Source organism: Punica granatum, chromosome 7 (genome assembly GCF_007655135.1).
Source record: "Punica granatum isolate Tunisia-2019 chromosome 7, ASM765513v2, whole genome shotgun sequence".
NCBI lineage: Eukaryota > Viridiplantae > Streptophyta > Magnoliopsida > Myrtales > Lythraceae > Punica > Punica granatum.
The window spans coordinates 18,251,083-18,268,284 of record NC_045133.1 but is presented as its reverse complement, the minus strand read 5'-3'; the positions used below and the strand labels follow the sequence as shown (position 1 = coordinate 18,268,284).

The following is a 17,202-nucleotide window of genomic DNA, read 5'->3' as shown; positions in this document are numbered from 1 at the left end:
TTACTATTCGTTTTAACTCTTTAAGTTTGTTCATCGTTTGATATGGTTGATATATCATATGAATTTATTTAACGAAAACACAATTCACAAGCTTTATATAACACTTGCCATGATTGCAGTATTGGATTTGAAGGTTCATCAACTAATGGACTGAAACTTAATTATATTCTATCCAAAAAATTAGATAGAGCGTTATGATATTTGAGTCAAGTTGCCAATGCCTCTAGTTAAAGAAAAAATTATAATTTTATTAGGGTACAAAGCCAGCTTTGTCCTAAAATCGAAACAAGTATCACCTAGAAATATGATATTGAAAGATGGCAATCATTTTTTTAGTCAAGAAAAATTGCAAGCTAAAATATTATTACATTATAAAATATGTCGAATGTAACATAATGTCTAAAAAAAAATACCAACAAATATAGGTAAATATATATACGTCCTAATGTATTTGTCAATAAGAAGTTCCGTAATTATTACATATGGGAGAATGAGCCCTCTTCAATCATGTTATGAACAATGATCCTTCCCAATTTGCAATTTGAATCTAACCTCTTTCCGATTCTGGTATGAAATATGTAATTTCTTTTAATAAATTCCCCCCGTGCTTGTTTGAGGTGGTATGAGCGTGATTATTATCATTATTATTATTTCATCGCACATATTTGTCAATGAAAGTAATATACCTTATCTAATATTATGTTAGAAAATAATATTATTTCAAAAAGAGAAAAAATGTTATTTTAGAAAAGGAAAAACAAATATCTGTTACTATTGTTACATGTCAAGTGACAAGAATAACACGATAAAATTAAGTCTCACACACTTCTATCTTTCTTTTTTCTTTTTTCTTTTTTTTCGAGTGACCGCCCACCGCGTTTCTTACGTATATGACATCCCTTTAACTTCAAGTTACATATAAAATAGGTAAACTGCAACCACCCATTCAATTGGGAACTCTTCAGATGGCGACATCCACCCATCCCATGCGAGGTTGCTGGAAGGTGTCACGACCAACACAAACTTCGTCGAGGGCACAAAGCACAAGGGCGATGGCCAGCCAGCAACTCCCACCGTCAAGTCTACGATCTTTGACATGGAGGGAAATTTTAGCAGGATAGAAAAGTTCTTAATTAGTTAACATAGAAACCAAAATATAATGGAATCCTAAAGGCTAAAGCTATTCATCATCTTGAGGTAAATGAATTATATTGGACATAGATTTATACGGAAATGATTTTATATCAAGTAACAATCATGTTTTTTTTCAAACAATTGATGAACTATTAGATAAGATACATCCAATATATGAAATATCTTTTATATTGTTATTTTGTTATTTTTTTGTTGGATATATGAAATAAAATATATTCATTTGAGTATTTTTTGAATTAGGGAGAATTGATATATTCTTGCAGTTGGTTGAGTACTAAGATCATTCAACTAATCAACTAGAGATTACATCCATAAAATGTTATGGATGTGCAGGAGAATAAACAAAAATCAGGTTATAATGAAAGAATTTATAACAATAATTTTGTTAATTATCGCACAATTCTAGCATGTGCCTATACGCAAGCCCGTTCTCTAGTTATAGTAATACATTATTACCGGTCCATTGGCTCCATAAGGCAAGTAGGATGGGTTTCCCCACCCACTCCCTTTTTTTTCATTTAAATATCTACAATTTTTTCTTTTCTATTTCTAAAACTCCGTATCAACAATATCGTCATTATTCAAATCGTCATTTTTTAATGGAATGGAATGGCATGATCTGTTTCCAAAAGTTTTACCTTTTTTTTTCAAAGGACGTGGCATAAAGATCAGCCAAGTTGCTGTACGGGTTGGCCACAAAATGCTTTCTTTTTCAGGTTTTCTCACAGAATTAAGGGCCTCGTGTTGACCATAAAGAGCAGCAGAAGGAATATGGGAAGGTCAAGGAAACTCATATTACCGTTAGACGAAGGGAGGTAGTCGGTGCTGTTGATTCCACCATGCTGCTTTGATCTCCACCATGCTGCTTTGATCTCCACTGAAGATGAAAGGCTTGTGAAGAGATGACTTTGCCATTACATATCGGGGCGGTCTTGGTGGATGACGTGTAGGCAAAGGCATTTAGATCTTGTCTGCTAATCATGAGGATTTGGCTATGGTTACATTCCGGGGATAGATGAAAACAGAGGTGATCTGTGATGTTGGTTTGGCTTCATCTTCGTTCGATAATTACACCGATATTGTATGATATGTATTCCTAGTCTATGTAGAAACCGATTGCATCTTATGAATAAATAGATTGAGATAATTAATATCGCCGTTTGAAAAATTATTTGTTGCTGGAGTTGCCATTTAGCGTGTGTGGCAAATTTAGATAAGTCTGTGCTCGGGATTTGAGAAGAATTTACGTCGGCCGAATATATAGTGCTGCTCATTTGGTAATAAGATATCCCACGGGTTGCTGCATAAAAGTCGATTCACAATTACATCCAAATTTGGCAATTTTGAAAGTCTTGATCGAGCAAATAAACAGTATGCTCTTGAATCTGTGGCAAATATGTTGCTCGGCTTTCAGAGGTAATCCTCAAACAATAAAAAGTAACCAAATTCGATGATATTCAGTTTTCTTCCTCCTCCAAACTAGCAAGCTTTTCTGTTTCCCTCTCCATCTCGTGTTCAGATATATCTTGTTTCGATCTGCTGAGCAATCTATCATTGTTGCTTCTTTGCTCGATCCAGTGGCTTAGTCTCATGCCCTGTTCAATTTAACCCTGTGCTTGATGTCTTGTTTCCAGGCTGATGCAGTATACCGTTGTTGTTCTTCACTGCGCTCTTATTATATGGCTCCGCTTACCTATGGTGGCCATAACGGTTCTCCTATTTCCATAATTGAGAACCCAAGACAACTTACTCCTCCTTCCATCACTTCTGTCCAGAATCGCTGTCTCCGATTTGCCAACTGGAATGCTTGCCTGTAAACCTGTAGAGAGTCCGATGCAGATGAACCATAAACTCTATTCGTTCCCAGAGCAAATTCTTACAACTATCAACGACTCGTTGGGAGATTAATCTATTAAACTCACACAAGGCCAGGTATATACAGGCATGAATGCTTCGAGTCAATTCATGCATATACCAAGTAATGAACACATTGACTGCATATACCAAATCTTGAAATACCTGAAGGGGGCTTTGGGAGAGCGACTATTATTCTCAAAGAACGGCACCCCGGACGTTGAAGGATGCAGAGGTGCTGATCGGGCAGGGGATGAATCAACAAGACGATCTACTTCAGGTTATTTTATCTTCATGGAAGGAAATCCGGTTACTAGTAGAAGTAAAAAGCAAAGGTTGAGGCGCAGCCGAGTGCAGAGGTCGAATTCAAAGTATGGTTTATGCGAGTGGTTGTTGGATTTAGAGCATCCTAAAAGATTTGGGGATACAATGCGTGCCTAGTGAAACTCTTTAGTGCAATAACAAGGCTGCCACTGAAATTGCATAACATATGATCGCACAGGACATGTTGAAGTTGATCGTCATTTTATCAAGAATTTAGACCAGAAGATTATTCTGTTCTAGTTTGTTAAATCAAAAGTTCAGCTAGCTGATATACTCGCGAAAGCAGTGTCTGGAAAGATATTCCATGATAGATAGATATCTAACTCGAGGGAGGGTTGGAAAGGGTTGATTGATTGGTTGGGAGTACAATATGCAGCCACATATACAATTTCTCGTACAAGCTATCTTGTTTCCTAATAATACGATTACTTCCGGTTTTCATCCCCCGATGTTATGGTGAAAATGTATCTGATACACAATTTCTAAATTATTTGTAGAGCTTTTCGACAAGTGAAAGAAGATGTAATTCTATTGTTGATATTGAATACATGATTGTTATATAATTAAACAAAAATTCTAGAGCGAAAACATCAAAAGAAGATATACCTCGGCTGTTAATGTAAAAGCCCATGATTCGATGCATAATTGAGCTATATATGGACAAGAGAAGGAAAGCAAATGAAAGATAACCACTCCACAGCCAAGGAAACAAACAAGAGGAATTCAAGTCAAACCTTCCCTTTGAATCTTTTTCTTCAAGCACACCCCCATATCCATATATAAATAATCACTGACGTCACACATCCATAGTCCATCCCCTATATATATAACATATAATACATGTCCAAATTATCAATTCATTTAATCAAAACACATACAAACAGCGATAATGGAATTCAATTTTCTTCAGCTGCTCCTTTCTCTTCCCTTCCTCGTCCTTGTCCTGCGCTTGTTGTCCCATAAGCTTCCAAGGAACAAGAAGAACCTTCCTCCAAGCCCCCCTTCTCTCCCCATCATTGGCCATCTCCACTACCTCAAAAACCCTATCCACCAGACCTTCCGCTCCCTCGCTGACAAGTACGGCCCCGTGCTCTTCCTCCAGTTCGGCGCCCAGCCGACGGTCATCGTCTCGTCCCTGCAGGTGGCCGAGGAGTGCTTCACCAAGAATGACATCGTGTTGGCGAACCGCCCCAACAGGACCGGTGGGAAGTACTTCGGGTACAACTTCACCACCATCCTGGCGTCCCCTTACGGCGACCACTGGAGGAACCTGCGAAAGGTCAGCGCCATCGAGATCTTTTCGACCCACCGCCTCAACTTGCTGATGGGGATCCGGAGGGACGAGATCAGGAGGCTGGTCCGGAAGCTGTCCCTTGCATCCCTGCGGGAGTTCAACCTGGTGGAGCTCAGGTCAAAGCTGACCGAGCTCACGTTCAATATCATGATGAGAATGGTGGCGGGGAAGCGGTATTTCGGAGACGACGTGGTCGATGACGAGGAGTCAAAAGAGTTCAGGTCTATCGTCAAGGAAGTAGTTAAGAACGGCGGGGCCACAAACCCGGGCGAGTTTGTGCCCATCCTGAGGTGGATGGGCTACGGGTTTAATAAGAGGATGGTCGGGCTCTTTAGGAAGACCGACGCGTTCTTGCAGGGCTTGATCGATGAACACCGACGAAAGAAAATCGACGGCTCAGAGATCAAGAACACAATGATCGATCATCTACTCAGCTTGCAAGAATCAGACCCGGACTACTACACGGATCAAATCATCAAAGGGCTCATAATGGTATGCATGCATCAATTTTTTTTGGGTGAATTATGTGTGCATCACTTTGATTTGATATAACGGCTCATGTGAACAAGTAATGTTCATGGCCATCAAATTTCCCTTTATATATATACGAATGACTTGCTCTTAAATAACTCTATGAACGGGATGATATTTTTCTTATAGGTCATGTTGCTAGCAGGGACCGACACTTCGTCGGTTACCCTGGAATGGGCACTGTCCTATCTGCTGAATCACCCGGATGTGCTTGAGAAGGCAAAGAACGAGATAGATGCACATATTGGTCAAGATCACTTGATCGACGAACCGGATATCTCGAGGCTGCATTACCTCCAGAACATAATCTCTGAGACCCTCCGACTGAAGCCGGCAGCCCCGCTCTTAGTACCCCACCGTGCATCTGAGGACTGCCAGATAGGAGGGTACCATGTGCCGCGCAACTCAATGGTTCTAGTCAATGCCTGGGCCATCCACAGGGACCCCACACTGTGGGACGACCCTACCAGTTTCAAGCCAGAGAGGTTCGAGGCGGGACCAGGAGAAATCAATAAAGAAGCTCACAAGCTGATGATGCCATTCGGGCTCGGGAGGAGGGCCTGCCCTGGTGCACCCCTGGCTCAGCGCGTGGTGGGCCTGACCTTGGGGTCGCTGATTCAGTGCTTCGACTGGAAAAGGGTGAGTGGGGAACCGGTCGACCTGAGTGAAGGCAAAGGCGTGACCATGCCTAAGGCAGTGCCACTGGAAGCAATGTGCAGAGTTCGCACAGTCATAGACAGGGTGCTTTCCGAAGAATGATGACCACTAAGGGAGAATAAGCTCGGGATGTCCTCAGACGTGCAATTAGATTGGGGACGATCCATGATTTGATTTAGTCGTATGAGTTATAACTTGAGAATCATTTATTAGTGTGCTTAGTAGGTAATTTCATTTTCACGTTATTCTCCGAGATGAATAAGGGTCTCGGCTGAGGCTTGGTGAGGAAGACATATGATGTCCAAGTTCTTCATTTATCTTGAACTACATTACAAATAATAAACAAATGACTGATGATTGACATTAGTGATTGATTAATTTAACAATCTTTACTAATGACGCAACCGTCCACCGAAGTCCCATCAAAGTAAATATACAATTGATTGCAGAAGGATAAGAACAAGGAGGGTCGAAGGCTAAAGGGCATGGTCCAATATTTGTTTCTTCATCCTCTCTTCTATCCAAAAATTAATTAGATCCCTCACTCCGATTTGGCTTCGAGGAGATGCAGACCTGCAAGAATCCCGAAAGAAAATCTTTACTTGAGAAAGCTTCCGATGGATCGTGGAAATATCAACTGTGTTACCCATCGCCTATATATATATATACCTCAGCTAGTAGCTGACTATGTATGTAGCATAAGATCTAATTCATCATGTCTGCGTCGGACTATACTTGATGATGATCTTGTTCGTCGCTCGGGACCCAGTCATTTGTTGCAGGATTGCTTCTTAAGCCCGGTTGGCCGTGTGCTCAAACCCCTCCATGACCTCTATCAATCATTGAATATAAATTGTGAGTTGTGTAACGTGGGAATTTCATTTTGATAATCCTAACTTCTCTAAAATCTTTTTTTCTTTATTCTAATTTTGGCAAATCACGTCGCTTTATTTTGTATGAGCCACACCTATGAAACACTCAAGTTCATACCTAGTTATAGTTAATCTCATTAGGCCTCAATTAACTGAATCTCTCAAAGTGGTTATAGGATGGATTCATCTAAATTTATTCAATATTCACACAACTTAATATATAAAATATGAGTAAGAATAAATCACAAGCTAATATTGACGTTTAAAAAATTCCACATTTGTGTAATTATTATTCTTTTACTAAATGAAATTAGAAGTTTGAATTTTCAGCCTTTTAAAAGCTACTTTTTTATAACTTAGATTGACGCTTAAAATGATATATATGGATTTATTACATAACTTTTTTGTTCATAAACTCTCAAATAAGTACTCTATTGTAGATCTGAAATTTAACGTATTAAGGTTTATAGTATAAAAATAAAACTTTTTTTCTTGTCAATATATTAAAACTATAAATTCGTATTAAATATTATTTATATATTTGAAATTTCTTATAATAAATTTTTTAAAGATTGAAAATTAAGATCAGTTTTTTTTTTTTCCTTTTTCCCCGGCATGAAATCCTCTGTTTTCAGTGAACCGAATCAAATTGGCCGACTGCAAAAAAGAAGTCAACGGCAATGCCCGTTTCAGTATCTCAGCTCAGCGACTGTCAACAGTTTGACTACGGTTAGTTTCTTCTCCATGTCCGTCAACGCGAACATCCTCCGGAAGCACGGGACGACCCAGCTGGCCGAAATCCTCCTCGAGGCTTCCGTCACCAAATCCCTCGCCGTCTCCGGCACCGGGGATCTCGACCCGCACAGCGTCCCGCTCTCCGAGTCACTCCTCCACCGTGTCCTCCGCTCCCCCTCCCTCCACCCCTCAAAGAAGCTCGAGCTCTTCGCATGGGCGAGAAGCGTCCCTTCTCTCGGGCATTTCTACAAACACTCGGCGGGCACCTACTCCCTCATGTTCTACACCCTCTGCCGCTCCGATCACCTCGAGGAAGTGCCGCCGTTGATCAACCTGATGAAGGAGGATGGCGTCGTCGTCGATTCTTGGACTTTCAAGTTGGTCCTCGACTCATTGATCCGCGCGGGCAAGTTCGACGCTGCGCTCGATATCCTTGGCCACATGGAGGAGCTCGGCGTGAAGCCGAATTCCCGCATGTATGACTCCGTCCTCGTCGCCTTCGTTAGGAAAGGTAAGTTGGGTCTAGCTCTATCCATGTTTTGCAAGCTACTGGATGCGTCTGATTTTAATTCTAGCTCTACCGATGGCGTCCATGTTGGATCGGTTCCGGGTTTGACTGCGTGCAATGAGCTGTTGGGTGCACTTAAAAAAGCTGATATGAGGGCAGAGTTTAGGGATTTGTTCTGTAAGTTGAGGGAAAAGGATTGGTTCGAGTTGGATACAGTCGGTTACAATATCTGCATTCATGGGTTCGGGTGTTGGGGCGATTTGACCACTTCGTTGAAGCTTTTCGAGGAGATGAAGGCAAAGAGCCTCAAGTCAGGCTCTTTCGGGCCCGACTTGTGCACCTACAATAGCTTAATTCAGGTGCTTTGCCTCTCGGCCAAGGTGAAAGACGCGCTCACAGTTTATGAGGAAATGAAGGGTTCAGGCCACGAGCCTGACTCGTTCACGTACCGGATCCTGATCCAGGGATGCTCAAAGTCGTACCGGATGGATGATGCCATGAGAATTCATGGTGAGATGGAGTATAACGGGTTTCGGCCTGACGTGGTAGTTTATAATGCTCTCCTTGATGGTCTTCTTAAGTCCAGGAGAGTCGTGGAGGCCTGCGGACTCTTTGAGAAGTTGGTCGAGGATGGAGTTAGGGCTTCATGTTGCACTTATAATATCCTAATTGATGGACTATTTAAGAACGGAAGGGCCGAGGGAGCTTATACTCTGTTCTGTGACTTGAAGAAGAAGGGTCATTTTGTGGATGGCATTACTTACAGCATTGTGGTAATTCAGCTTTGCAAAGAAGGTCTGGTCGACGAAGCCTTTGACTTGGTTAAAGAAATGGAAGCCCGGGGTTTTGTCGTTGACTTGGTGACTGTAACTTCCCTACTAATTGGGTTTCACAAACATGGTTATTGGGATGGCGCAGAGATGCTAATGAAGCACATTAGGGATGGAAATTTGGTGCCAAACGTACTCAAGTGGAAGGCAAATATGGAGGCTGTGATGAAGAACCCGCAGAGTAGGAGAAAGGATTACACTCCTCTATTTCCATCTCGGGGTGACCTTAGTGAGGTAATGAGTTTAATCAGCTCCTCTGAGTTAGGAAGAGAAGTTGAGGAGACTGTCAATGTTGATGATAATGACGAATGGTCATCTTCTCCGTATATGGACCAACTCGCCAGTAAAGCGAAGTCAGGGGACCTGGCACCTCAGCTTTTTTCAATTCCAAAGGCTGAACGAGTTTTAAGTAAAGGAGTGGATTCATTCGATATTGATATGGTGAACACCTTCTTGTCGATCTTTTTGGCAAAAGGGAAGATTGCTTGGCTTGTAAGTTGTTTGAGATATTCACAGACATGGGTGTAGACCCCACGAGTTATACCTACAACTCCATCATGAGCTCTTTCGTCAAAAAGGGCTATCTCAGCGAAGCGTGGAGTGTTCTCAATGAGATGGGCGAGAAAATTTGCCCTTGGGACATAGCAACCTATAATGCAATAATTCAGGGGCTAGGGAAGATGGGGAGGGCTGACCTTGCAAGTTCAGTCCATGATAAGTTGATTAAGCACGGGGGTTACTTAGACATCGTTATGTATAACACTCTGATAAATGCATTGGGAAGTGCTGGGAGGATTGAGGAAGCTTGTGGACTCTTCGGGCAAATGAGGGCCAGCGGAATAAAGCCTGATGTCGTGACCTTTAATACCCTTATTAAGGTTCACACAAAAGCAGGTAAGTTGAAGGAGGCATATAAGTTCTTGAGGATGATGCTTGATGAGGGTTGCTCCCCGAATCATGTGACAGACACCACCTTGGATTTGCTCGGGAGGGAAATTGAGAAGTTGAGGTATAGAAAAGCTTCAATCATGGGACCACATGAAGATGATTCCAACTAAAGAGGATTTACTTTTTCATCAAGTTTGCTGTTCCATTGGACCTTTGTTGAACAAACCCTTGGAGATGGTGAGCAGGTAGTCAATGATAAGCTCACTTGCTTTTTGCATTTTCTTGTAGTTACCGGCATTTTATTTTCTCTGTTGTCTTTTCCCATTTATCAGAAATATATTATAACACAGAAAAAAAATTGTTGCATGTGAAATTACTGTTTAATTGAAAATACTCTTGACCTTTTCAATGTCAAGTTTTGAATATTTGAAAGTTGTGTGGTGTTCAATTGGAGTGCTTGCTGTGCAAAAGTTTCGTGTGGGTGAGTATGCTTTTTCTGGTAAATCTAATAATTTTGTCATTGCAAGTTTGTAGGAATCCTCGTGCTGGATCAAGTCTATGACAGGACTGCGGGGGTCATAGCTATGTGATTGAACTGGCAAGCATTCCATGGATCCAGTCCATGGACTGACTTTCACATCAGTTTGGAATATAGACTAAGAGCAAAAACAACACTGGGGACAATTACCAGGTACTAGGGGATTGACATAATTTATGTATCTATAGAAAAATAATATCATTAGGATACTTTGCCATACAAAGTCCACACTATACGGAAAGGCGGGGCATGATTATTTCAGTGCGCCGAATTGACATAGAAATTAGCACTGCTCAAACGAACTAAGCCATCTTAAGATGAATTTCCGTAGTCTGTTAAGTGTACACGAGCTTTCTGTTCCAAGAGTTGCCATATTCTGCTGGTTCAGTATGTTATGTGAAATGGTGTAGTAAATTCATATGATATTTCATGCATAAACAAATGACCAGTGAAGGGCCACAGCAATAACATTTTTTTCTCGCAGGATGATCTTTACATGTGTTATATGATTAATTTTCTGAATTGTTTCAGTTATAAAAAGAAAATGCATGTGGAGAAAATCCTGTGTTGATATATGGAAGCTGCGAAACAAGAACTCAGAGATTTCTGGCTTCTATCATTGTAATGGCAACAAATTATAAGCATAATGAGTCTTTTTTTTTATGGCATACGATGTATCACTGGTTTTGATTTGTTCCAGATATTCGAAGTGAAGGAAATAGCCGGATGTCAGAAATTGGAGAAAATCAGCAGAAAAACTTATCGATCAACATGGAAGTTTTGTTGGAGAAACATAGTTGAGGTATGTCCTATGATGGCTGTTAAGTTAATGCAAAATGAGATTTCATTCCCGTATATTTCATCATTGCAAGTTTCCGGTTACGCTTCTTTCCCAAAAACTATGTTTCCTTGCTGTAGGTTGAGAAGAATGCTCGGTCTGCAAAGGATCTATCACTTTGAGGTGATCCAACTGGTTACTTCTTGTGGATGATAATTTTTCATCGTATGCAGCAGGCAATAAGGCTGCAGGGATTTGGAAGAGTTTAAAGGGATTAGTCTAAACCCTTTTATTCATATGAGCTTTTAGAAATTAATTTCTATCACGTCCTCTTGTCATTTTTTTTAATATAGTTTAAGATTTTTGATAGCTTATTTTCCAATAAGCTGAACTTTCAAACTGGACCACTGGAGACTGGCTCTATAGGGGAGGTCCAGAGGGTCGACGCAGTTGGTCTTTCTAAAAACTTTATCGAATTAGAGGCTCGGAAACACCTCCAGATTCCCTCAATTCATTGGTAAGTGATATATGTAAACCTGTTCAATTTTTGTCGTTGCCGATACCGCTTATTGCTTGGATGATGGAATTTAATCATCTACCACCGTCAGGCTTGTGACCTTAGAACAGGAGCATATCCAAAAATCCACCCATCTGTTTGAGGGTCTTGTCCTAACGATGTGGTCGGATTTTTTTTCCCCCCCCCTGGAAACGATACGATGTAGTCAGATTATTAGAATAAAGAGGCAGCTTTATACTTTATCTCCCACGCCAAAAGCTCGATAAGTATTTACATATAATACTAGGGCAGGTGCCTACGCTTCGCCGCTGGTACAGAAGTTCCTTCAATAATTTGTTAGACTGATGTAATATTAAAAAATTATTATTTCTTAGATCCACTTATATTATATTTACATATGATTATAATAATCGGAAGGCATACGAGTCCGCTCGTATACATAAGGGAAAATATATTACTTATAATTAAAAAGTATGAGTATAATTATTATATTTCCTTAGGAAAGATAAAGGGGAAGTCTATATTTGTGAATGAAAGTTTGTAAAAAAGAGAAGTATAAGATATACATGTAACTTCTTAGGAAAAGGTAATGTAGATAGAGAGATTAAAGTAAAAGACATTGTGTCAAATCTTATAATGATCGTGGAAAAAAAATAAAAAAGCCTGTAATTATATGAGCGAAAAACATACATTACTTGTGAATGCTAAAAGTTTGCTTTAGCGAGATTATTTTTATATATAGTACTCGTAAAAAAGGAAGAACTTGCATGTATTAGGGATAAATCTATAGGCAAAAGAAATTAGAGATAATTGGTCCAATTATAATGATCGAATAATTTGAATTGGCAGGTTAATCGGGTAACACTAGTACCTTGTTGGCACAGGTTCAAAACATTGGATAAAAAAGGAAATTAAAACAAAACGGAAAGACATCTAGGAGAGAGAAATATTAGTTAGCGGCAATGACTAATACTATTTGGATCATGCATGACAAATAATTTATCTCATAACGAGACATATATTTTGGTTGTGGAGCACAAATCCAAAGATCACGCACAAACATACACATATACAAACAAATTCCACAACTATCGGTACCAAATCATATTCATAAAATCAATTGTATTTACAGATGACCCATAATTTTACAAACAATAAATCCAAAGCAATATCATTTTTAGAAAAGCATTTTCTTTCCCGAGTAATTTCTATTTCGAGAGCACTAATAAAATCCACGACCACTTACATCGTCCTATAAGCCCTCCAATTCAATGGAAGGATCCCTGGTTGAAAATTTCGTTTAAGAACCACTCTCTCTTTTTATTCCTCACACCATCTCCCTCTCTTATCTTTTCCATTCTCACTATTTTTTTTTTACCGAAATGACAGTGAAAGACTCCCTTTAAAGACACATGCTAGAGGACGTTATAACCAATTATAATTAGGGTGGGACTATTTCCACACCCATTTTGACTAATACACTGCTTTTATGACTTATAGGACCTTCATACTCTCATTGTCTTTATTAATTCACGAAATCCCTTAAATCGCTCTTTTATATGGGTCCTTTTAATTAATTTCCAAAAAAAAAGACAATCAATATGTTTCTCTTTATCAATTATCAATTATTTTGTTGATTTACACACTTAAATCCATATTTCAATAAATAAAAAATATTTTTCATAAGAAAAGATAAATAATGCAATTTAAAAACAATCAAAGCATGTGCACGACTCTTTTGATAAATATGACATAGTAAAAATACCGAAGTTAGAATGAATAAGAAATAAAATCAAACGATTATCATTTCGTAGTTGTATGTCCACCATCATTTAGTACGTTGAATATTTCAATATAGTTAATAACTTTTTTGTCAATCAAAAAATAATGATTGAATTTAATATGTTCCGTTCCACATCATTTTTAGGGTTATATAGCAATTTATCAGTATGATAAACACATACAAATAATGGAGAAGTCATTTGGTTGATGACATGAATTTTTTTGATTAAATAATATTTTTTGAATTTCAATAGGAAAAAAAAAGATATGCCACTAGATGGGGTTTCTGAAACAGTAATTATGTTTTATTTTTAGGTGAAAATTATTTTTCGTTTTTGGTTGAACATATGTATGGTGCCATTTCATTACTACGAATAAGGAGAAAGAGATTGCTCTTTAGGTCTAGAAGATAAAAATGTAAATTTTGATCCTTAGTTTTGGGAAGCAATTAGATTAGAGTCAACAGATTGTCTTACAATACTAATTAGGAGATTACTAAAAGAAACTGGAGAGTACATCAGTCTCATGCATTGTAGAATGGTGGATTAGCCATCGATGGGGTAGAAATAGCCCCACCCTTATAATTATTAGAAGAAATGAATAAAATTATAGAAATAAGATAAATATACTTTAAGAGGCTTATTGACAAACGAAAGGCAATAGGGAGAAAATTCCACGATCGCATATACAACCACAGAGAAATATTTATTTTTCAATTAATTTTGGATAAATTTCAATATGACACATTTAATACCCCGAATGTACTTATTGTCCAGAGAAGACAAATTCCACTAGAATGGAGATAAAAGCTAGCCCAATATACATAGGGGAATTTGGAAAGTTGACGGAGGATTTATGAAAATACAAATCAATATATAATATATAAAAGCAAGAGACTGTGATCGTAAGAGTTCTATTTGAAAATTGAGATCTCTCAACTACTTATAAAATAGGAGAATTATTCGGCTCATGATTGAATGACATTTCATTTGCACATTTAAAAAGAGGTTGTTTCGTGCGCAAGAATTATTATTATTTTTTCCTGATCAACTTTCTATATATTTTCTCAGAAAAATTAAGTAGATATGGCCAATCGAATGACATGATTAATGTCAAAATCATTCCCCTTTCTCGAAAATGAGCCTTGAAACAAAGCGAATGTTCTCACTCTGTTACATAAAATTATTGCTCGACTCCGTCATGATGACAAACATAAGAAGATTAGACATAAGGAGGTGCGGAATTCAGACCAAAACATGAACCGATGTGAAATTTTATTACGTCTTCGAGGCCACATGCCTAAATGCAGTAATTATATGCCGGGCGAGTAGTGCTTCTTTAGTCTTGAGCTTAACCGTTCGAGCGTTAATCGCAATTAGTCTTCCCTATGTACATTATATTCCGGCTATACAATTAGAGATTAATATATTTGTCCATTTTTACGTTAATATATTGTAAATACATGTACACGTAGAATTCGAGAAGATAAATGTCCCAGTCAAAAAAAGATTAAAGATGACTAATCGTGTCAATCAAAAACATGCATCAATCAGGTGATCTTCCCGATGAAGATGAGGAAAACCATTAGTAAACTCCCTATAAATACAACACGACTTTGCCCATCATAGACATTCACAAACCAACCGAACTCAACTCCGAACAATTCGATCTGAATAAGGAACAACCACAATGGAGAGGAGAAGTTACTGCTCTGGGACTATTTAGTATCAAGAAGACATGTTAACCCGACCATGAAAATCGAGTCAAAAAAGGACTGGACGTGAACAACACGTAAAGAATTAGAGGAAAATAATATCCGATAGGAAAATTCGTTTTTCTGCATATTATTTTCCTAATTTATTATCTATTTATAATACTTTTTGTTACATATATGCGGGGGTCATTAGCCCTGTAAAATTAATTAATTATAAAATTAATTAATTTTATAATTAATTAAAGAATAATTCACAATATTATACAATTATTTAAAATAATTCTTTCATTTGTTTTACAATTATTTATATACTTGTTTTATTTCTTGTTTTTTATAAATTATAGAAAATCAACTTTGTGGTTTTATTCTATTTTGTAAAAACAAATTTTTTATATATTTTTTCTTTTATAAAAAAGAAACTTTATTTTAGATGCTTATTTTATATTAAAAGAATATTATTTTCAACTTTATTTTTCAATAATTTACAATCATTTTATTTTTCATTTCAACTTTATATACAATTATTTTATTTTTAATTTATTTTAGATATTTATGTCCAGTTACGAGTTATTTAACCAAAAAAATCAATTATATAAAGCATTTGCAGTCTTTGAGTGCATATTGTACGTGAAAAATAATTTTCATTATGTATACGGGTTTGGACGACTGTCATATAATATTAGTTGGAACTAGCGTGTTAGATAGGAAATAAACATCCTTTTCATATACTAGATTGGATCATAATACACATTGGAATAAACGTGAATTAAGGGATTAAGAAACTGTATAGGAGAGGGATGAGCCATTCTATTTAGAATGTCTTTCTTTTTAGGGATTAAACTTGTTGATGTGTTAATACATATTGTGAAGTTATAAATAAAGGGAATAACGTAAGGATTAGAATCAATCGATCAACAAATGAAAAACAATTGAAACTTTGGTGTTTGATTTTAGAGTTCAGTTGAGTTGAGTTTTGATTTTAATTGGGTTGTAATGATTGTATTGTTGAATTATGAGAAAAAATGTGAAAAAGTAATGAATAGTTGAGAGAATTTAGTATTAAAAATTGAATTGAATGATTAAAAAATTGATGAAAAAGAAAAAAGTAATAATTGTATCGTTGATTTTTGTTGTGTAGTGAGTAGAGTTAAAGTTATAGTTAAAATTTTAAAAATTGATCCTAAAACCAAACGGGCACGTTAGAAGCATTAATGGATTTTCATATATTTTATTTTTTTGACTCTGAATTTTATTTACAAATTATTTATAGAAGAATCATGTATTATTTCATTATTTATATATATTATGGATTTATGGATAAGCATGAATATTTTAAATCTCTTATCCTCGTATTTTAGCTTTTTCCGAGACCCAATAATTCGGCGTCACATAAATACTATTAAAAAAATATTAGTTTATCTTGTAAAATAAGTAATAAAAAATAAAATATTATTTTTAATATTGTAAGATAAATATTGTAAAATAAAAATCATTTATTGTAAAAATAATTATTTTTAAATTACGCACTATAGATATTTTAATATAAAATAAATAGTGAGTGTAGTAAAAAAGATAAATATAATAACATAATAATGATAAATATGTTTTGTATTTTGAAATATTTGAGCAATATAATCACTATGAAAATTAAAATACTTCAATTTTAGAAATTGAAAAAATAAAAAGAAATGTAAAAAGAAAAAAGAGGGGTTGTATGCGGAGGATGGGCACCGGCGACCGAGAGGGTGGCGGCGCCAACGGGGGCCACCACCGCCCCCCTCCTCAGTTACCAGTTAAAAAGTTAATGGTAACTGAAGAATGCAAAAAAAAAAAAGGTTATGACCAAAAAAAATAATGTACAAAAGATTGGTAACTAAATCAAACTTAATTCATTTTTTTTTTGGCATGTTAATTTTTAAAATGAAAGGCAAGTTAAAAAAGAAAAGAGAGAATGTGGAAGAAGTGGGTAGGTAATTATTTGATCTATTCAGCTTTTAAAAGAATACGCCTGCCTAGAATTATCTTTCACCCAAAAGAAACTAGGATGGATCTTGTGGCCGTATCCTATTTAGTGTGCTGGTGGCGAGGTCACCTTGGGCCACTGTCGACGCAATGCCCCCTCCTCCTCATCATATTCCTACATATCACTTAGCAGCCATGCCTGTGCCGCGCCAACTTCCAGTGGAGGCGTCGATCTTCAAGTTATGGGATGGCACGACCCCACT

At 37.3% G+C, this 17,202-nt stretch overlaps 2 protein-coding genes and 1 long non-coding RNA gene across 3 annotated transcripts; 2 read left to right on the top strand and 1 right to left on the bottom strand.

Annotated features, from left to right (window-relative positions):
* Positions 1 to 2,211: 2,211 nt before the first annotated feature.
* On the bottom strand, positions 2,212 to 3,426 carry LOC116215362. Its single transcript, XR_004158456.1, has 2 exons — positions 3,175 to 3,426; positions 2,212 to 2,974 (listed from the first exon to the last, which is right to left on the bottom strand). It is a non-coding gene; the product is annotated as an uncharacterized LOC116215362 (long non-coding RNA).
* A 796-nt stretch (positions 3,427 to 4,222) lies between these two features.
* LOC116215361 (cytochrome P450 81E8-like) lies at positions 4,223 to 6,176 on the top strand. The gene is made up of 2 exons (XM_031551043.1): positions 4,223 to 5,119; positions 5,288 to 6,176. Exons 1-2 carry the CDS (start codon positions 4,223 to 4,225, stop codon positions 5,915 to 5,917), a joined length of 1,527 nt encoding a protein of 508 aa, XP_031406903.1. The 3' UTR covers positions 5,918 to 6,176.
* Positions 6,177 to 7,305: 1,129 nt separating this feature from the next.
* Positions 7,306 to 11,524, top strand: LOC116215371 (pentatricopeptide repeat-containing protein At4g01570-like). The gene is given in 5 exon segments (XM_031551053.1): positions 7,306 to 9,241; positions 9,244 to 9,893; positions 10,183 to 10,339; positions 10,887 to 10,988; positions 11,105 to 11,524. Coding segments are annotated over 2 exon segments (2,385 nt in total). The 5' UTR covers positions 7,306 to 7,431; the 3' UTR covers positions 9,819 to 9,893; positions 10,183 to 10,339; positions 10,887 to 10,988; positions 11,105 to 11,524.
* The last annotated feature ends 5,678 nt before the right edge of the window (positions 11,525 to 17,202 follow it).